The 22,279-nt window shown below is 42.8% G+C and overlaps 1 protein-coding gene across 1 annotated transcript; it reads right to left on the minus strand.

The window, feature by feature from the left end:
* Positions 1-37: 37 nt before the first annotated feature.
* On the minus strand, positions 38-22,279 carry dnaaf5 (dynein axonemal assembly factor 5). Its single transcript, XM_079366916.1, has 13 exons — positions 21,707-22,279; positions 20,770-20,954; positions 20,498-20,622; positions 20,189-20,307; positions 18,327-18,559; positions 17,911-18,135; positions 14,241-14,384; positions 12,403-12,571; positions 9,651-9,798; positions 6,608-6,758; positions 4,940-5,096; positions 4,532-4,723; positions 38-655 (listed from the first exon to the last, which is right to left on the minus strand). The coding sequence occupies exons 1-13, from the start codon at positions 22,242-22,244 to the stop codon at positions 510-512; spliced, it is 2,532 nt and encodes an 843-aa protein (XP_079223042.1). The 5' UTR covers positions 22,245-22,279; the 3' UTR covers positions 38-509.

The following is a 22,279-nucleotide window of genomic DNA, read 5'->3' on the forward strand; positions in this document are numbered from 1 at the left end:
TACCATCAAATGTTTTAGATATACCCATGAAACTAACTATCATATATATATCATAGTTTTATTTATTAAGACTTGCATTTACAAAATACAAAAGTACAAGAACAAAAGTTTTTCTTTTTTGAGGGTAAAATCACAAACCAGGCTTATCCCATGCTCAGCAGCATCTGGAGGGAAGGTGTGCTGAGAGACTGGGTGCAGGTATGAACAAAGACATCTTTTGATGTAGAAAATATTCTACAACAATTGCAGTGCATCCAAAAAAAAGTGTCTTTTCATGCCAATGCAAAGGAACGCAATAAAAGGAACAGATGCAGAAAATGTGTGAATAAAATGGTAAGCAGAAGGCACTGAAACAAATATTAAAAGTTAACACAGTCAAAACTGTTCAAGGAAGAACACGTGTTTAAAATGAACATCATATTTTTATGTCACCTATGTCTATTGTAACATTTAGCAGAAATAGTTTCTCCATGAAGCCACACTTTTCTTCTCTCTGTAGGTCTATTATGTCAATTGGAACAAGTTTCAGTGTGCAGTGAGCTGATGTGCTGCAGCAGCTGGTCACAGTATACAGGACTCCGCTGTTTGTCTCTAACCGCCTCCACCTCCCTCTTCAGGAGCGCAGGATGGACCGTGCTGCCCTTCTTCAGGACCTCTGCAAACAAAACAGGACAGGACTGGAGTGAGCAATCTGGATCTTATAGAAAACAAGACTGAAATTAAAGCAGAAATACTGAAAATGTTTTAACAAAAGAAAATATCCCCAGTGTTTTTTACACCTAACAGATTCCAATTTGAGCCTGGCCGTTCAATCAAGCGGATGATAATATTGGCCTTTTTAGCACATCAATCGTTCTTTGCCAATTTTGTTGAAGATATGCCCCGATATTACTAGATTTTTTACACCAGTCAAATTGTATTTGACTTTCACTGTATTACATCAGCAGTTCTCATTCTGACTGTCACCAGCAGAGTGTGCTATATGGATCAGAACAAGCTTATCAGTATAGTTGCACATACATGCACAGTGACTTTCCAGTTGAGTTTTGATTAGTGCGATAAATCCCAGAATAGGTCTTAATTTAAATGATCAAATGTGAAGGTTTATTATTAAACATTCATTAATATAGATTAGTAGAATATATCAGAGCACATGAATGAATATGAAGGGAGCTACCACACGTTGATGTTTAGTTTATTTAATCTGAATTTGATCTGGATCAAACACAGTTATTTTCCAAAGTCACCATTTAGTACAAAATAACCTCACTATAACAAAAGTCCAGGAAAGTGTCAGCATGCTGGTCAAACCCATCTGCTACATAAGCCTCATATCATACAGAAATGTACTATAATGTAAAACTGATACAGCATTCTGTTAAGTGAGTTTAAAGATGTTGGTAGGTGGATAATGCTCTTTGTCTGTCCCTGTTTGCATCTTTATTTTAAGCAAGCTGGCTTTAGCTGCTGTCCAGATAGGACATCTGTATTGATATTCAGTCAATAACCCTAATGTCTAGCATATCTGATCATGTCTTTAAATTCAATTTTAAAGGCAGACTTGTAAAAAACTAATGACTGCTCTAAAGATGTTTTTTCCTGTTTGTTCTGACAAGCATCTCTAACCCTTTATCAAACACACAGAAGAGTTTTTCTGACATGTTTCAAAGGGTTAAAAAATGTGCATATGAAAAGAATGACAGAAAATAAAATACAAAAAACGTTCTCACTCTCCAACAGCAGGTGGCACAAATGAACTACTATTCAATTGTAGGTAAAATAGTGTTAGTGGAGGTGCTGCTTCCTTCCACTGGGAGGCGGTGTGTCCCTTTATCATGTTTTCCTGCCATCAGTCCCACACCGTGGGCTGATTCTCTGAGGTGGGTTGAATTACTTGCAATGCTGTCAGTGGGAAATGATTTGAAACCGCAAAGAAAAAGTGGTGACATGCCATCACTCTGGATGAGTTCGCTCATGTAAACTCCTCACCTGATACCCGCCTTTGTTCTTCAAGGAGATGGAGGGGATTTTTTAACTTTTGTGTATACTGTACTCAGATGGGATGGAGGTAGGGCAAGGAGAGGGGGGGGGACTTTGAATTAAATGAGAACAAAGATGATTTGTGAGAAGTGAGTTATCACCATGCAGACTGTCTGTGTGATCGAGCAGGTAGCAGCAGCGGGATTATCAGGGTGGAGGACAGGAAGAGGGAGAGAAAAGAAGGGATGAGAGGTGCTGTCCGTCATGCTGTCAGAACATGCTGCAGACATCAAACCACTTCACAGAAATGCTTTTGAAATCCAAGAAGCATAAGAATGGGATCAACTTTGAGAGGAACAAAGAGATGCAGAAGAAGAAAGAGAGGGGGGGGTAAAAAACATCTTCAAACAGCGCCATGCATGAGAGTGAGGAATGCTTCCACATTTGTGATGCAGGCGGCTGAAGGTGCTGTCAGATACAAACGATCACTCAGCAACATGTGAGGTCATCTCATTTCACAAATGATCCGTCCAAGAGTCCACTGTACATCCCAGGGATCAGCTTAAATTATCTTTACATGGCATGGGCCAGACATACTAACACGCTGTGTGGGCTGATTAACAGTGCACTGCATTAGTACTAATTACAAATGTTCAATGTTGTTACAAAAGTTTGATTTCAAGATTCTCAGACACTTTAACTATTATTTTCAGCTGCAGATTTGAGCTCTAAAGAGTACTCTGTAAACAGCAGACTCCTCCATGATGTTTAGTTATAAACTGGGACTTGTCAAAGTTATCTGTGGAACAATGTGGCACACTGATGTGTTTTGAATAGTTTTAGAACAACACAACAGCTCAGTGAGTATTACGATCAATGAGGCACTCGGACAATACTTTAGAGATGATCATCCCCTTTAAGGAATTTAAGTCTTCTGATGGGATTTGTTCACAAAAGTATACAAACCCACCTCCATTGATTCTTATAACTAATGTTGCATGGCATAGTTTGAGAGAGCACGTTTCAACTGGGATGTATATAAATCTAGAAACGCTTTCTGTGTCCTTAAAACACAACCCACAAACTCACTCAACTATATGAAATGCAGACATACACTATGTATGATATTCTGCCTCCTGCTGTCAATTTCACAGACACACAATAACCAGTGGCAACATCAAAATTGCCTTCTGTTCTTGGACAGCTTTCAAACACTGACTGGCAGGGACAGAATTCATGGTATGGAAGCTATTCCATCCTATTCTATATTGCTGCATCTGGTGTGAGCCGGAGTACTTTGTCCTCTTTTTTTATTTTATCTCTTGTCCTCCATGTCTAGTCGTATAAAGATGAGTGATCCCTCAGCGAGGCCTCGCAGCGCTGGCCAAAGCATCAGCGCTCACCTGCTTCCTGTCAGAAGTAATGACAGCTTACATCTATGAGAGTGGGAGAGAGTGAAAGTCCAGAGGATCTGTGCACATTGGACTCAAACTTTCCAATGATGCGTCTACAAAACCCAGCGTTGACGCTGTTAAAGGCTACCACAGAAAAATACTGGATGTGAGTGGAGATGAGTAGAAGGAGAGATGAAGATTGGTGAGGGTAAGCCGGACGGGTTTGCAGGACAGATGTGGAGAGGTGGTTGTAATTAAATGGTGCTGCTCTGAGTGTTTAGGAGAACACTGGTGAATCTGCCCCAGGTGGTCAGGCAGGGGAGTTATACAGGTCAGCCTGTGCAGTGTCTCGCTCAGGTAGGTGCTGATCTATATCTGGATCTCAACTCCAGCTCTGTCACTAAGGGCTTACATTTGCAGGGGGAATTGGTCTGGCCTGTATCGGTGATAAATTGTGTGGAGAAGGAGAAAAACGGACATCTTTTGAAATCGAAGACAGGGGGAATGTGTTGGCAATGTGCCAGACAATTATCTCATTTTTGCTAGCGGATACCCCTAATTCTTTGCATCCCTCGGTGAGTGTGTATGACACAGCAGGCTGCTCTGCAAAATACACATTTTGTATTGGCTAAAACTGAACACTTTTTTTTTTACATTGTAAAAGGTCATATCACATCCTATGATGTTTATTTCCACACTCTCTCCTTATTTCTGTCAGTACTGATATGAATGAATGTCAAATATGCATTAAAGACCAATAATAAAAAGTTAACTATATTTTATTAAATGGTTTCATTATGATAAATTGTCAGGGATTCTAAAATGTTAAAACAATGATTACTGTACATTGAAGATGTAATCGATCTTAAGACAGTTATACATTGTCCTATTTTCTAAGATCCAAATTAATTCTTTATCAAAAAGTAAGTGTCCTTTACTTGCTACTGAAGTCCCTCATTCAATCATGTGATGCATTCATCTGTTTTTATGTGCTGTCCTGTTAATGTTTGTTTGCATAGTGTTTTTCCACTCTGTGGGGCTATAAAGGTTTTATTCATTCCAAACATTTAAAAGGACATAAGCATTGACTGACCGCACCATCAACCAGCTATCATCATGTCTGAGGCTCCAAGTTCAAGCACCCCACCCAGTCTCACCGAGCACGTTGTCCTGCACCGAGTGGTTGGGGTCATCCAGGTGCAGGAGGAGCTGCTGGAAGAGGAGCTGCAGATGAGCCGTGTAAAAGTCACAGTTGTAGTCTTTGGTCAGGCTGGACAACCACAGCCCCAGGGCCTGAAGAGCCACGCTGCGCACCTCCTCACTGCTGTCATCCAGATGCTTCACCAGCTCTGTGGAGAGGCGGCAACAGGGAAAAAAATAAATAATTCCAGAGACAAAAGTTATTTTGTAAAAGACAAACATGTTGTGTGAAGGTAAACAATAAAACAAAGATTAGATGTATATACTGCGATACACTGTCAAACATAATTTCAAGGCGTGCATGCAAGTGTCCTTGTGCAGTGTGGCAAAATGTAGTTCACTTATTTGAGTGCATTGTGATTTACCGGGGTAGATTTTGTTGAGGGCCTCAGGGTGCATACTGGTTCCTGCAAGTTTGAGTATGGTGGACAGAGAACGACAAGCAAACAGTCTGCCCATCTGAGAGTCTTCATCGAGAGCCGACAACACCAGGGGAAGCAGCTTTTCCTCCAGACACAGCAGCTGCACACATAAAAGGCCAGAAAACTCCTCTATTAAATGTTACATGACACAATCTGCCCGTGTTTTCTTTAAATGAAAGCCAAGCAGGCATTTCCCCCCTTATTCATTTTTGTCTATTATTTACACGTTGTTGTACATTTCCACAATGGGTAAAGAGAATGTACAAGAGGATATTACCACCTTTTAAGTTTTGTGATTTAAATCATCCACACTTAGAACCAGGAAATACATCTGATTGGTTAGGTTTAAGTTGGGAGAAGCTTATATAACAGTTTCCAGACTTTTCTTTCGATGAATTGTAAATGGTTTATTTTTTTTCTCTATCCAAGTGAAATATCAGCTGAACTATGACAGATTAACATCAGGTCTGGATCAGTTTGTACAGACACACAGGCATGGAGCCAAACTGCGGGAGTCCAGTGAGGAGCGATGTTTTCATCACACCCACAGATGAGCAGCAGAGGAAATGGACAGACAAGGTGAGGCCGAGCCACCGGCCAAGGGTTGATGGCTGAAGCCTCTGTCACGCTGTCGTTTTGATATCTCAGCCTCACAAGCCAAAAGTGGGGGGGGGGAAAATGGAGCGAGGGAGAGGGAGGGAAGGGGACAGAAAGAGAAACGTCCATCAGTGAAAATCTGAGGTTGCCAAGTGTAACTGGAGCTGCTAATTGTTTTCACAGGGAGTGGTGAGGAAACAATGTCCTTAAAAATGAGAGTGTGTTTCCCTGTGAAACTACGCTACCATAGACTTCTGATGTTGTTTCCATTAGGAGATGATGTTTATTTCATCTCAACTTGAATCCCAACAAACTAAAAGTAACTGTCCGTTCTTGGGAGGCGTTTGGGTGCAATAAGACTGCAGCGCAGCCACACTCTCACATCCACGCTCACCTTGTCCCCCAGCTGTTTGCTTTGTCTTGCAGAAGCAGATGTGTGAATAGCAGAGGTGTATGAGCCGGTTTCAGCTGGTCACACTGGACACGCAAGAGTAAACACAGCCACATGTGCACACATACTGTAACTGGGCAAATGCTCAGAGAGGCAGGTGCAAGGGCATGTCCTGAGGATAGTTCCTACAAGGGGCCGAGCACAGTGGAAGCATTGTTCCTCAGGGACAAAGGTATGTGAACCCGCTTGCCCCTGTGTACACCTGCTACCTGACATGGCCAACTTTTTCAGCCAAGGGGAGAAAGATGGCGGACAATATATTTTCCGAAAAGGCCAAGTGGGACCGTCTATTTTGATGTGAGATGGACGAAACAGAGAATCTGAAGTAAACGCCGTCTCCTGATGGATTGAAAGAATGCACTACCCCATCTTTCCTTCACAGCTGAGTCAATCCAAAGTGATTTTGCAGAAAGCAGAACAGAAGCATTTACTACTGTAGAGCTTAGACATCCAGCGTTTGCCTCCAGTGCTTACGGGTCCCTTTGCAGAGGTTAAATAGATAAAACACCACCTCATGTGTGTCTTTGTGCAGACAGATGGATTGTGTGTGTGTGTGTGAGTACCTGTCCAGGTGTGATGGCTCCTCCATGCAGCAAGGCCAGCAGGCAGCTGAGGGCAGATGTGCGTACGGCGGCAGCTGTACGTCCCGCTTTCCACACCAGGTTAGGAAGCAGGATGTCACGTAAAAACCTCTCCGAAAAATCGTGAAAATAACTAGAAGGAGGGAGAGGAAAAATTCCAGACAAGAGATGAACAGAAGAAAAAAACAAACAAACACTATGAGCACATAAAATCATGCATCACATTTTGAGGACACATGAATGATTATGACTTTTGGATATGCAACTGCAACAAACTCTTCATAATTCAAACATTTTCCCACACTTGTTCTTATGACCAGGAGGTGATTACAACATCTGGGTGACCTCCCTTCCCTTCCCTTCCCTCTGATTTCTATGCAGGCTTTAACCTTCTCACACACTTCCAGACTTTGCTGCACAATTTTGCTCCAAATCAACGAGCTCTTGTAGTTGCCGCCAGCTTCAGGCTGCTCAGCTGGTGTCAGTAAGACTGAAATGATGTGTGATTAAATGTGGTGTGACGCTTCAGTGCCAGTAGGGGGAGACTGTGTGACACTAAAACAGCCCAGACTGTGCTCATGAGTAAGTCGAGTGTCTTCATTCTGACAGGTGCTGAAAGCTCATCATGATTCATGAATGATGCCCTGAGATGGAAAGATGTTTTTCCACACTGTATGAATTCTGTCCAAAGGAAAGAAGAGTGGTACTTCACCTTTTTGCAAAATGTTGCCAAGTGGTTGCTCATGGTGGATTTATGTTGGATGTCTATGACCTATAATAATAAAATAGTAGGGTCTAGACCGGCTGTTTTTGTAGAATGACTTGTGACAACATTTAAATTGATTGATTGATTGGCATTAAAATCTTGTGGATGATAACTGAGTGATGGAGCAGCATGTGCTTCAGTAATGAAGTTTCATTAACGTTATACATTTTACAGATAAAAAAAAAAAAAGATAATTGTTTCTATTGTCCGTTTAATTTTATAACTGGAACATATAAATCATTAATTTGAGGATTAATTGACACTGTGATTCAGTAATGACATATTTGAACGAACTAAAAGTACTACTACAGTGTGTGATTTTAACTATTCTTCAAGTTGTTTCTCAACTGTTACAATCCTATTTTCTTTAAATGTCTCCAAAGCTGCAACAAGGTTTTCTTGTTTTATTGTACAGCACACTGGCACATGTTTCCCACATGCACAAAAACGGAGGTTTGTAAAAAAAAAAGAAAAGACAATACATAATAAATAAGAGGAAGATTTCCCTCCAGCTCAAGACTAAAGACAGATTCCTTTTTCTGTTCACACATGCATGAAAGTGAAAACTTTTATCTCTTTTGTAAATGATGATTTCAGCCTGCCACATCTCACACTTCACAGTCTACTTAGATTTCACATCCAGCTTTGTAATCACAGCACAGCAACCCCACATGAAGCAAAGACATTACGTGTGTGTGTGTGTGTGTGTGTGTGTGTGTGTGTGTGTGTGTGTGTGTGTGTGTGTGTGTGTTGATGAAAGGCTCCTGCTTGTATACAAACTTACTCTCCCTTTCTCCTTGTTCTCCAGCGGAGCTGTCATTATATCATTTTGGTAAGAGAAGAGAGAGAAGAGGTTTTTCTCAATGACTGTCATTGTCCTCTTGATGACACACAGTGTGTGTGGGCTACCATTTTCTGGGCAAAAATCGGAACATAAATCATGAATGGAGGTAAAAAGATAAGTATTAGAGGAGATATTATGGTAGACCGCACAGCACCACATTCTGCGCTCGTGGTAAGTTAAGCATTTGTTTGAACCTTTTGAAGGTGTAACATGATTTGATAGTCCTTTGATTACCGGAGATAATCTTGATAGCTGAGGAATGAGAGAAGCATTAAGCAGCACAGATGGCCACACAGAGTTAGTGAGGGACAGAGGCTTCTTTTGTCTAATGTGTGAGTATTTGAGGATAAAATTATCTGATTAAAGCAGAGAGCAATGTTCCAGTTTCCATGTTGTTGGCTTAAGAACATGTCTTGTTGTTTATACAACACATTTCACAGATATTTGATATTCCTTTGCCTTGTAGTCTTTACACTATTGAGCTTCCTTCAAAGGCACTTTGAAGGCATCTCAAGACATAAATATAATCAGCCTACCCCTCATGTTAACCAATGGAAGCACCTAGCAACCCCTGGTGGACCTTTTGGCTTCTGGGCCTAGGGTTAGTTAAACAGCACACAGATATCTCCATGGAAACCCCATGGACGAGGTTTGTCTTTCTGATAGACAGCAGCAGCTGCTGTGATCACTGAGAGCCGGAGAGGGCCTCCTGCTTAATGCATTCCCTCAGATTAGAGCTCTGAGCGCCAGGCTGAAGGCTGCACAGCTGAGGGCTCGGAGGAGACTCTGGAGGGTGTGTGTGTGTGTGTGTGTCTGTGTGTGTGTGTGTGGGGGGGGGGGGGGGGGGGGGGGGGGGGGGGGGGGGCACAGAGAGGGACAATCCACAAACAGGAGCTCCTCCTATCCTTCATCTTTCATCAGTGAATTACAATTCAGTGGTGTTACTAAATCACTGAGGGGCAATTCAGAAACAGTGTGCACTATCTCCCTCAGCCACGCACACATGATTATCTAATTCCAGTTAGTCTCACTGATACTCCCAACGAGACATCGTTGATTCTACAGGACTCCTTTGGGTGACTTTGTTTGTGCATGGTTATTTCTGAAGAGAGATGAACTGAGTCAAACACACCATATAATATGATCCTTCGTAAGCTGAGGAGGTTATGATGACCTCATCAAAGCAGACCTTGGTGTTTTTATGTGATTCATTTTAATTCTCAAAAGTCCCATGTGGGTTTGGCACAGGTTAAAGCCAGACTAAAAATAGGAGCTCAGGTGAGAATAACCCAACAATTAGCTCAGTTTGATATCATGCAGTGATGGAATAGTTGAAAATGAACCTGCAGTGTGTCTATCTGCCTGTTTATCGGTGTCTGAATGTGGGAAACAGATTTGTGTGTCCCTCCTCTCACCCCTGTGAATCCAATGTGTTGGCTGCATCCAGAAGCAGCTTAGCCAGCATTGTGAAGATGCTCATCCTCATCTCTGTGTCTCTGTCTGGTTGAAGACAGCTGCGAAGCAGAGGCATCAACTGGCCCACAAACTCCCCGATCACCGGACCTTTAAAACAGATAAAAGTTTGCATTACTGATTTTGGGATTTTACACCATGCAGAGTACACAGAAGAAACATTGAGAGAAATGAGCACAGAGGTGCAAAGTCGAAATCAGGAACTTTTCATTCATATGGAATTTGTCTTGGTCTTTACCTCCAGATTACATGAAGCCCCACCATTGTAATGTAAAATATCTGATAAGTGTTATGTTTTCTAAGCTGCATATTGCATCATTGGATCTTTAGTGCTTTTACTTAGAGCCATATTACATTATTTATTCTGCAGCTAATTTACCTTTTTTCCGTTTTTACACTTACTTCTAAACTTAAAAAGTTTCATTAATGCTTTGTCTTTGTTTATAATTCTTCCTCACCTAAATCAATAAAGTAAACAAGATGAGGCACACACACACACACACACACACTACAGACTTCATTCATGTTTCGCACTGACCAGACATCACTGAATAGGTGACACAGAACTCTGAGGATGTGACACATAAAAACAGTCTTTGCGTGACAGACGATTTCTATCAAACAGTCTCTCACAGGAAGTGAGAAAGTCACAGTTAGAGTATTTCCAGTTACACTCATGCCCACACAGACACACCCACCAATAGTCTGAAAGCTTGTTTACAGAGCTATATATAGTAATCTGCATGCATGTGTAATAAGTGATAAGTGTCCGTGCCCTGTTTGAACTCAGACATGAGAGGAGACAGAGGAAATCCTGACACTTCCTGAGGGTGGCGGTCAACGGAGAAAGAGACAGAAAGAAGTATTAGATCCAAGTGGAACTTGTGAATCAAAGGGTGTAAAAGGAAACTTCTGCATGTTGACTTGTACCTAGTAAGGATACATCAGCAAGAATCGGAAATGTCAATACCTGACTCACTATTCTTACAGCAGCTGGAGAAGAAAGAGACATTGAGGAGGATATGAGACGGCAGTAACTGTTCCTGTATCAGAACATAAACACAGAATAAGTGTGAAAAGAGCTGATGAGCAAGCAAAATGACCAATTCTCATGTGTCAAATTAACTAAAGTCAATTGGTCAGCAGAGGGCCATTCCCCTTAAACCATGCAACATTAAACCAAGCAGCCACGAGCTGCCCGCTCATCGGCTGTTAATAAATGTTTTAGGTCTTCTTGTTGGACCAAAGATAATTCAGAGGAATGAAAACCGAGGGAAGCTTTGAGTAGCAGTCAACATGTGAAAATAAAAACACACACACACACTTTAACACACAAAGAGCTTCAAAGTGGCCTTGATCCGGGGGAAGGTCAAGAGCAGGCGGCTGTGGGGCCGTTTGATGTAGTGACCTGCACGGGGATCACTGAGTGGACTGGTCAGTTAGCCGTGGGAGTGTGTGTGAGAGTCTGGGTGTGTATGTGTGAGTGTGTGTGTGGATTAAAGGGGTACCAAGCTGCCCAGTCAATTAGAAAAAAAGATTTGAGGGAGGGAGAAAGACATGGAGATGAAAGTGTGGCACATGGGGGTGCTGATGATGGAGGATTATTTGGTATAAAGAGAGGTATAGTGAAGGTCTCAGCACCAAAGACAGGGTCACAGCTTTTAAACCCACTGAGCCATACACACACATAAACGCACACGCACACGCACAGACTGACCCCTCTAGACAAGCCTCAGACACAGTGGCTGACTGAAAAAGTGAGGGATAAAAAAGGGATTTAGAAAAGTCAGTAAGCCAACCAGTGCTAATGACAGCCTTGTCTTTTCTGTGTGGCCGTGTTTGACCATGAACCTTCACAGGAACTTTACTGGGACAAGTACAAAGCATATATCGAATTGACTATCATATCATGAAAATGGCCAAAACAAAGACGGGCCATGTTAAAAACAGGCTCAGTTACAACACACATGGACTTCTTTTTTTGGTCAGGTCTTGCTTCCTGAAGCAAGCCTGTCTCCTGCTGCAAGATTCATGTGTGAACATGCAACTCACTAAGATTTCAGGCCTGAAAATGTCCCTATGAACAGTATATGAAAACAACTGAGTGAGTGAGGGTCGCTGATGGACATCCGTCTTGGACAACTTATGTAAAAAGGAACAGCATTCAGCGATGTAAGAATCAAGCATCGGATCATTTAGAGTTTAAACTTTTGATGTCTGTACAGACCTTGGGAGCAGCTTTCATGAGTAAAAGGTACTAGAACATATTCAAGACCTTTTCACTGTTTGGTAAGATTGCCCCTTTTTTGATTAAAACAATCAATGCTGCTGCTGTAACAGCTGCTGGTTTTCATCTTCTCTGCATGATGATGGATCATGTGTGAACAGGACAAACAGCCCAATGATTAAGATGTGATGTGACATGCGTCTGTACAACACACTGAAACAATGGCCTATAAAGCCACTCCATGAAGTAATGCTTCATAAAACATGACATGGATAATACAGTCTCACCAGCCTGCTGGGCTTAACTGGACCCAGTGGTATATGTTCATTCTGATGACAGATGCAGCCATTTTCTCATCATTAACATGTCTTTTGACAGGCTTATTTCTAAAAAAACGTACTGTATTTCTTCAGCACCGGCTGCACAATTTGGCAATGTCTTTAAAATATTCGGGCTTCACTTCTCACCTGATTGTGTGACTATGACATGCAGTTGGAGTCTCTGCGGGGAGTAACTGGACCAGGTGTTGACTGAGGCAGACAGCCAGTCCAGCAGATGGCTCATATGTTGTCTAAAGAGCTCCACCACTGAGTGCAGGCCCTGCACCTTACACAACACGTGTAGGCTCTCCATGGCCTGAGGAAGGGAGAGAAAGGTGGAAGAAAACGACACATTTTTTTATTGAAGATGTTTAAAGAAACAAATACATCATGAAGGGAGACGGAGGATAAGGAGAAAAAGTGACAGCAGAGCTGAGATGTGTTGCGTTTTTACTTTTGTAAACTACTTGTAATTTCAGGAATTCTTCATGCACATGGGACGCGACAAAACATCATGTGAAACCATGGGAAGATCAACACAGCAGACAAGATGAGGTCTTACACATTAAACCACTTCAAAACAAAAACCCTGACAGATACACAGGATGTCACAAAGGCACAGGAACCGACAGAAACCCTGTCACACACACACACACACACACACACACACACACACACACACACACACACACACACACACACACACACACACACACACACACACACACACACACACACACACACACACACACACACACACACACACACACACACACACACACACACACACACACACACACACACACACACACACACACACACACACACACACACACACACACACACACACACACACACACACACACACACACACACACACACACACACACACACACACACACACACACACACACACACACACACACACACACACACACACACACCAATAAAGCAGAGCTGGGAGGAAAGGGCAAGAATGAGAGATAGGAGAGTAAATAATTAGCTGGCTCTTTAGGGCAGGGGAACTGACCTTAAGGGCACTTCATAGTTCCCTTCATAGTCCCTCAGGGACACACAGGGACAGAGACAATGTCTGAGTCACAGATCGGCCCCTTCAGAAGTCACTAGACAACCCTGAGCTGTCCACTGATGGGAAAGCCATGCCCCATTTCTGGGAATCATGTATTGCTTTTCCTTTGGGTCCGGGAATGCCCAAGGCCATTCTCACCCTCCCTCTCTATTTCTTAATCCATTCCTTCTCATCTCCTCTCTCGCTCTGCTCCCAGTCGGGACTTATGGGCCGATGCAGACACACATAAACAAACAGTCAAACACTGGTGGCCTATGTGGTGTCTAGTAAGCATCAGTGCCAAGGCCTTCCCGCTCCTTTCCCTGTCATTAACCTCCTACGGCGACAAGCAGCGAGGCGACACTCTTGCCTCACATACTGATGGCTCAACTTGTCGGCGTTCCGTTTGCATTTTGAGGCTGACCACAACATAAAAGCTAACTGCGTGCGTATCATTTGGATGGAGTTACCCAGAAGAGGCGTTTATGGCGCCCCGAATGGAGGCCGGACTGATGACATACACTTGTTAGGAAACAAAACCCATCCCTCTAAATGCTATTGTTCTACATTTTTGTCTGCCTTTTTCCTCCATGTCCCACCTCCTTTCACCTACTGAAGGTCTGAATTTAAGTTCCAATCCAAAGGTGCAATTTTAGCTCCCCTGGCTAAGTGGGTAATTATATTGTTGGCCATGCCCACTTTGAATTTCTCACATTTCTCAAATAGCTCTCTTGCTTCATAAAACCTGCATTCCGAAATCATAACACAGTGGAACACTTACATTTCTATGTGGAAAAAATGTAGACACTGAACTTAATGATCACACAGATGAGTAAGAGTGGCCACAGCTTTAGAGAGGATGTAACTGGAATTGTCTCTTCACATGACTTCATAGTATAAAGTCGTGTTTTGTCACCTTTTCGCTGACATGTGGCTCAGTGGAGAGACTCTGGACAGTTACCAGCACCTGCAGCAGCTGCAGACTGACAGGGCCACAGTCTGACTCACACTGACGCAGCAGCACATCCACACAGGCCAACAACTGCTCCAAGTACATAACCTGGGGAAAGAGGGAGAAATATTGTAATAACCTGGGTTATAAATAAACTAAATAATGGTCATCTCAAGTGAAACCACAAGACTTGTGATGTGTATTATTTTGTGATTGATGGAGGGGGGGGGGGGTTGATGGTGGAGATGAAAGGTGTGGAAGCATGTTAGTGAGAGAGAGAGTTTTTTGGGAGGTGTTTGCTTTGGTCTTGATGAGTGAAAACCTTGTGTGCTCCCCATAGCAAAAAAAGAAAAGAAAAAAAAAGCCACTTACGGAGCTTGACTGAAAAATATCAGAGGCCTATCACTAGGGGGTGCAATGTCTTTCCACAAATTGGAGAAGTTATTGCAAACCACAGCTTGGAATTTATCTTTAAAGAAAACAAGTGCTAAGCTAAGTAAAGATGCTCAAAGTATTAAAAAACCAGGGCTTAATAGGAGGACAGAGAGCTGAGGGACTTCCAGTCTGTGAATGTTTGCAACTGAGAGTTGAACACACGCTGGAAAAAAAAAAAGCCTGTTTATGTGTCTGAATGTTTGGTTCTGAGGTTAAACTTCTATGTAGTTCTGAACAACCATGGGCTGCCCTGACAGATTAGATTTACTCACACTCATTGATCGACTGACTTTGGGCACAGCTATTCACTGGTCCATAAACACAGCTGGAGGCAGGGAATAGTGGAAACAACGTGACAAACAGAGGCAGACTCTCACACTCATTAACCTACACATACACAGACTTGCATATTATACATTCCGAGAAAACAACAATTAGGGCTGGCTGAGAGAGAGAGAAAGAGAGAGAGAGAGCGGAAAAAGTGGCGCAGTGTAATCACCATGTGGACACCTGGAACCGGGCGAGATACACCTGGTTTCATTGGCCTGGGCACGCTCCGGGGGCCTTGTTACACCGTGTGTGTGCATCTGTCCACCACTGGATACATCAATTACATACTGTATTGGACTCCTCTTTAAGGAGACATACCAGGCAATGAATTCCTATCCAGTGGGGAGCCCACTACCCCCACACAGCTACTGATGTTGCTAGGGCAACAGGAAAACAAACAGAAGCAGTGCATGGGATACCGGCAGGTGAAGTTTACTATCATGCCTTTCTTCTCCCCTCTTCTTCTGTCATTCAGCAGTGTGCAGCCGTCACTCATGACAAAGGGCCGGCACGCAGGAGGCATGCTGCTATATGGCAGCATGTTTGTGTATTCAGCAGAATATCTGTGGATTTAGGAGCTTTTCCATGCACGGATGAAAAAGGAAAATGCTTCCAGCTTATCCCTCTCTCATAGACCGCATGTTCATAGTTAAGAAGCCTGGTTGTAAAATATGCATGAAAATTTACTGTTGTGCTCCATTTTATGTTGTTCTTCCCCTCGCTTGTTCCTGACTCAACCAGCCAAACAGATGTTCTAATGAGCAGCTCACCACAGTAAATAACAACACAGCCAAACACAGCTGTATAAAGGTGTGTGTTATGTTGGAGATTTGCTACTCCTCTGTACAGTACCCCTCTTAAATGAAATCCCTTTATAATTCATAAGAAAACACACGATATAAACTACACACAGTACCTAAGAACACAGTGGCTTCTTTGACCACTGGCTTGCCTTTCATTTACCCTCAAACCCTTGACATCATGTTCAATTTGGGTCCAATATTTTTATTTTTTCGCTGTGCATCTGCCATTTATTTTTGTAAGCTGCCTTTTTCCCTGAAATACTGAAATAAAGAAAAGAAAACAGGGACTTGAAAGAGTCGGGGAGGTTAAGTTGAGCAGAAGTACCATATATCAGTTTCCAAATCTCCAGCATGTAGCCCAAACTCCCCACGGAGCCCCACAGTTCCCCTCGCCTCTCTTCACTTTGATGATTATTTATGTTTAATTTCTTAACAGACCTTTTTATGTCCAAGTTAAACTTAGATTTTTCATTCTCTTGGCCTTTTGGTTCAAGCGGCATACATCTCTTTATATCTCTTTAAATTCTTTTAAGATACCTCATTTAAAAAGAAATACAATATAATAAAACAAAGGGTGTCTACTTTGATGTCTTTGTTGTTTGTGTGCCTGCTATTTATTAAACCATTATCAAATACAATCTATCCCATATGAAGGAGCAACATGGACTGAGCAGCTGTGCAGTTAGTGTTTGCTTAATACTCTGGGTCAGCGTTTCAGCACAGAGACGAAGAGGGATGCAGGTGCTTCTGTCTAATGTGGGGTTATTTACAGCCTCACTGTGATCTTGCCCTGCTCCCTTCAATGAACTCTGCCTGTTGTCAAAGAATGTTGCAGGTGCTTTGTCTGTCTGAGCTTTATGCTCTGACCTCAGAAACAGACACAGAAAGAATAACAGAGAGAGATAGATGGAGAAACAGAGAGGGAGGAAGTGGAGGTCTCCCTCCATCTGTGTGACAATGCTGACCATCCTGTCCTGTTAGTTCTGTCTCTAGTTGACCCCGCTGGATAGGAATGAAGGAGGACAGAGGGGGGGTCAACTTCCCTCCCCATTTATCACCGGCCTTGAACAGACGAGGCTTTGAAATTTCAGGGATTCTCTTAATGGCGTGGCTGAAGCACACTTTGGTTGCTGGAACCTTACACACAGCTATAAAACAAACAAAGGCTACGTGCGGCCTTGTCTGCTCGGAGGGTCAGAGAAGCCATGCAGGGGTCACGTGAAATTTGTGGATTTTTGTTATTATTATCACTGGGTGGAAATCCTTCCATGCCTCACTGGGATGAGTGTGTGGTCTTTGGAAAACGTGAGGTGAGGTAGTAATGCATTAGGATCAGAAAATAGCTCTCCGCCAGACAATTGTTATTCCGATTCTGAGAGGGAAAGATATTTAGGACAAGAGGAAGAGAAGTGGAGAAGAGAGTGCTCCTGGCTCGATGAGTTTTGTTGTGTTGTTTTATGTCCCCTAAATAATTCAAATGCTGATACTGACAGAAATGTAAGATTAGAAAACCCCATGTGGCATGCCTGTCAGTTTAGTGTGTTGTCATTTTGGAGAATAACTGAGGATTGAACCCACTGAACTCAGCATGTACAGTAGTGTTGTTGACTACTTCTCAGCTCTTCAACTCGAGCCTTGTTAAACAGAAGTGGCTACTACTTACATAAGGGACACGTTGGGCAAGAAATACAGTATGTAGTGCTGTGCTGCACTGTCACTGCCAAAAATAAGAGTGTTAGGGTAGAAAATGACCTTCTATGACACTGCCAAGATCACCTAACAAGAGCGGAAAAGAAAAACAGCTGGTGCACACAGATCAGGAAGGAAAATCAAGACATGGCAGCTGGGGCAGAGAAAATCTGGCAAAGATGTCATCAAAACAAGTCTGACTTTCGTCTTTTACTTTTTCCCCTCCCATAGTACACTGAGGCTATACAGCAAACAACGGTGAAGGATGTGGTGGTACTGAGTGTAAATAGATGAGACTTCACTGCTAGCAGTCCTTTCTGGGTGAATACGTTAAAAACAGGTGAATCACAACCAAACCCAGACTTCTTTCTGCTGACCTGTTGATATTCCTGGCAGACATCGGGCAGGGCAAGCGTGTTTGTGATCTGTTCAAGGCGCGATGTGAGGAGGGGTCTGGGGCAGCCTCCGAGCACGGCAACCAGCACCATGAGCGGGACCCAGGGGTGAGAAGACGAGCAGGGAGTTGTTACATGACCCAACATTAGCTTGAGGAAGACGTCAGGAGGAACAAAGGTCCCCAAGAGCTTTGCAGCTGACAGGCACTAAATGTGGGTAAAGAGAGGAGAGAGACACAGAGGCAGAGAGATTAAGATCAGGAAGTTCTTATTATTTGTTTTATAACCCAGGTCCCTGAGCCCCGCTTGACCAATTCTGGATCTGGATCCAAACGTGTTAATATCATTATAAAGCTTACCATCCTGCTAACGGGATAAATTAGCTCTTTGGAACTCACATTGGTGACCACGTCTTTCTCTGCATCTGTGCAGGCACAGAAGAAGGTGGCGAGAAGAGGCTGCAGATGCTGAGTGCTGTGGTCTTCAGCGTGGAGCAGCAGCACAACAAGCAGCTGAGAGGTCCTGACCCGTGTGGGCACCAGCCAGTCGGTCACATCGTGGGAAATGGCCGGCACCAGTCTGCCCAGGTTTCTCACCACGAGCTCTCGACACCCCAGCCCTGGACGCTCCACTGGAGCAGAAGATGCAAACCATTTGACTCAGTTTCTTCTGGTTTTTAGTTTTTTTCCTTTTTTCTATTTTTATTAAAATGATGCAATATTGGAAATAGGTAATAAAACATCTGAACACTTAAAACAGAATACAAAAAGAATCCTTGACAGATTCACAGGTTTTAAAATGTCAGCTGCCTGAGCTGAAGCATATTTCATCATATTTCTGTACTTTACCTTTTACGATTAAGATTGCCCCTCAAGGGACATGTCAGAGCAAGTCAAACACATTCTTAAATAGCTGTCCACATTTCAAATCCAGCATACAGCTCTACCACCTTTTCCCTCTCTGCTCCACCTTGTTCTTCCTCTCCTTTAGACACACTAATGAGCGAGGAAGAGAGTACTAAAGGGCTGCAGAGATAAATCAGCGAAACACACCAGGACAAGACAAAACAAGCTCCTTTCTGGTCGTCTTTGGCTGCCTGACAGCGGGTGACCTCTTCACACTGGGAGGCCCGGCAGATTTATGACAGCAAGAAAAAGAAAGACAGAAAGAAGGAGCCTCTTCCTTTCCTTTTCTGTCCCCAGGCCGAGCCCACATTCACCCACAGAGTCACGAGTAACTGTGTGAGACACAAGGCTGTCATGTAATCATGGGCCACAGTGCCCATGTTCAGGTTCACATCCTTCAAGCCCCCCAGCAGGACGCTTTATCTTTCCAAGTCAAGGCCTGCCCTGAAAACTTTGCAGTCATGAACATTATTTTCACTGTATATATATATATATATATATATATATACACACACATATATACGTATATGTGTGTGTATATATACATACACACACACATATATGTATGTATACATATATATATGTATATATGCATATATAATAACCTTGAAGTGCTGTAATAAAGTAAAATGATTTATTGCAGGATGGTTGTAAAGATAAGTGACATTCAGACATTTGCAGACATTAACATATGTATTTGCGTTTGAGTGGAGTGTAAGGGATTTTAGCACGCTTTGTGGGTTGAAAATAGCTCAAAATGTAATCTTAGTTTCAAATTCTTTCAGAGCCAATGCTGAAATAAAACATGACAAACAGAATATAGGAAAATGTTACAGCCTTGATAAGGGTGATAACTTTAACTTGTCATCCCACATGAAGAAGGTTTAACAGCATTGACATCAAAAGCCCTGCTTGTTCAAGGGGTGATATTTTGTGTAGGAGTGTCAAAGAGGCATGATGAGGGGGCAAGGCAATCCTACTTCTGTGTCAGCATTGGAAGTAATAAGAGAGATGTTCCAGGAGCGAGACGGGATCAGTGGAGCCAGAAGAGCAGAAACAGCGCAGTGTATGCGTGTGTGTGTCTCACACACACGCATACACTGAGTATGTGGAGGCGGAGCGCCCGCTGTGCTTATATGCTGTGTTTACAAGCTGTACTCTAGCACTATCACAACTCAGTAATGAAATGTTTATGTACACATTACATTACGTACACTAGTAATCCCCTGTTGCAGAATCAATATGAATGAAGAAAGATGTAATGATGGCGCAGTCTCTTTTGGCGGTGAACGCAGTTAATTGTGATTTCCAGAACAACTAGACGTGGAGAATAAGTCAAGGCAGGTTTGAGTTACCTCCTGGTGGGTAAAAGGGAGGTGGGGTGAGGAGAAAGTCCATTTTGTCCTTGATGTCCTCCTCATTCTCCTTCTCCCACTGGGCACCAACACGCTTCCACAAATCAGCTGCAAGAAGTCTGCAGGATAAGGGGTTAAAACACTAATAAGCTAGCAGATCAATATTATAAATTCCCTTTTGAGAGACTTTAAGTATGGTATATGATTCTGTAAATTTTATAGATGTAATAATAACATAACGTTAAATGTTTTTCTTTTGTTTTAAGTATTACAAAGGCAAGACTAAAACTTAACAGTCTCTACTTTTACCTTATTTCTGGTATCTCATCACTGATGCCGCTCAGCAGAAGAGGGATGAGTTTGTGGAAATAAGAGTATCTATCTCTCAGGTGAAGTAGCCAATCCCCAACAACTAGAGTCACAGCTTTTCTCACCTTAGACACACAACCGTACATGAACAAAACTGAAAATATGCCACTTAAGAGGTAAGACAACACTCTAATTTTAATGAGCAGTAGCTTTGGAAGTGTTAAACCTTCAGAAGTACATGCAATAACACATAGAGTTGTTGTAACTTCAACCTGTGGTGAGTCGTCAAACAGTCTTTGTGCCAGGTGTGACAGTACATCGTCCACGTTTTTCCCAGTACCATGCTGAATGACGGCCCCGGTGGCTTCGATGACAGACACTCGAACCCTTGAGTGCTGATGAGCAATCGTCTGCATGAGAGGCTTGACCAGACTCTCAGCCTGCATGTGAAAGTGCTCTGAAGAGAAAGAGGACAATGCAATTTAGTCCATATAATTGAGTATAATGTTGATACTGAAACATTACACATTGTAGGACTTTGTTATTAAAGCATATTGACATTGGTGTCTTTTAACATGCAGATTTGAATTGTATTATTGACACAAGTCTTTCCTCTAGCGGCATCTGAATTAAATGATGAACTGATCCAAAGTGAAACATAATTGTGACTTTATCTGGTTTAACATGCTGTCTTTATTGAACAATTAGAGCTTACAGGGCATGAATCAGGCCCCCCAGCTTGAAAATGTATTACAGGGAATGCAAAAGCACCTAGTATTGAAAAGTAGAGCTGAAATTATCAGTCAACTGACATAAACACGTTAATGAACCAGTGATTTAGGCCTGCTGGGAGGTTGGAAGAACTTCCTCTTTTTGAATATCTTATCCATTTTCTAAGAATAACTCAATAAGAACAAATGCAATGCAACCGGCAGCTGTGGGTCAAAACAAAATGTCAAACAGTCTGAATAATTGATAATATTTGCCATCTTATAATATTGTTTTTATTTTGTATTGAGCCCCTCAAATTCAAATATAGCACTTAATAAAACATAAGAGGTTGATGCAAGTTTAGTCAAGTGTTTTAATGCATGTTTAAAATCATTATATTTCTCTGTTTGTAGAGGTAGGCCAGCAGGTCCACCGCATGCGTGGAAACCATGGCAACAGACCTTATCAACAACAATAGAAAAGAAAGAGCTCACAAACCTGGTAAAGACTTAGCAAGGCTCATGGTGCATTTGCAACTCTCTCTTTTGACATCAGGGAAAGGGTCGACGACGGTTATCTGCAGGATGTTGATCATTTCGTTCAGATACGGAGCTGAATGCTTCCCGCACACCTCCAACGTCAGAGTCAGCAGCTCCACGGCGGACAGCCGGAGCTCCTCGGCCGGCTCCAGAATGTCTTTGTCGCCGAGCCTCTGAGCCAGACAGGGCATGAGATAAGGAAGCGACTCCTCCGGTTTGGGTACACAACGAATGAATTCAGTGAGTGTCGTTATCGCAGTCTCTCTGCATCTCTCCATCGGGTCTGACAGACATTTAAGTAGAGGCTTGAGGAGGGCAGAGAACACTTCCTGTAAGACGCTGCTGGAGAGTCCTTTATCCACAGTCTCCCTCTTTATCACCTCTAATGATCTCTTTCTCGTCGCCTTGCTGTCTTCGTTCAGACAGTTCAAATGTCGAGCGAGTCCTCTCAAAACCTCCGAGACAGCATGCTCGTCTCCAGCCGCCATCGCTGCCATCTTGACTGTCGTTATGGCAACGTGCAGCAGCGCGA

This window comes from Symphodus melops, assembly GCF_947650265.1.
Source record: "Symphodus melops genome assembly, chromosome: 17".
NCBI classification, from domain to species: domain Eukaryota; kingdom Metazoa; phylum Chordata; class Actinopteri; order Labriformes; family Labridae; genus Symphodus; species Symphodus melops.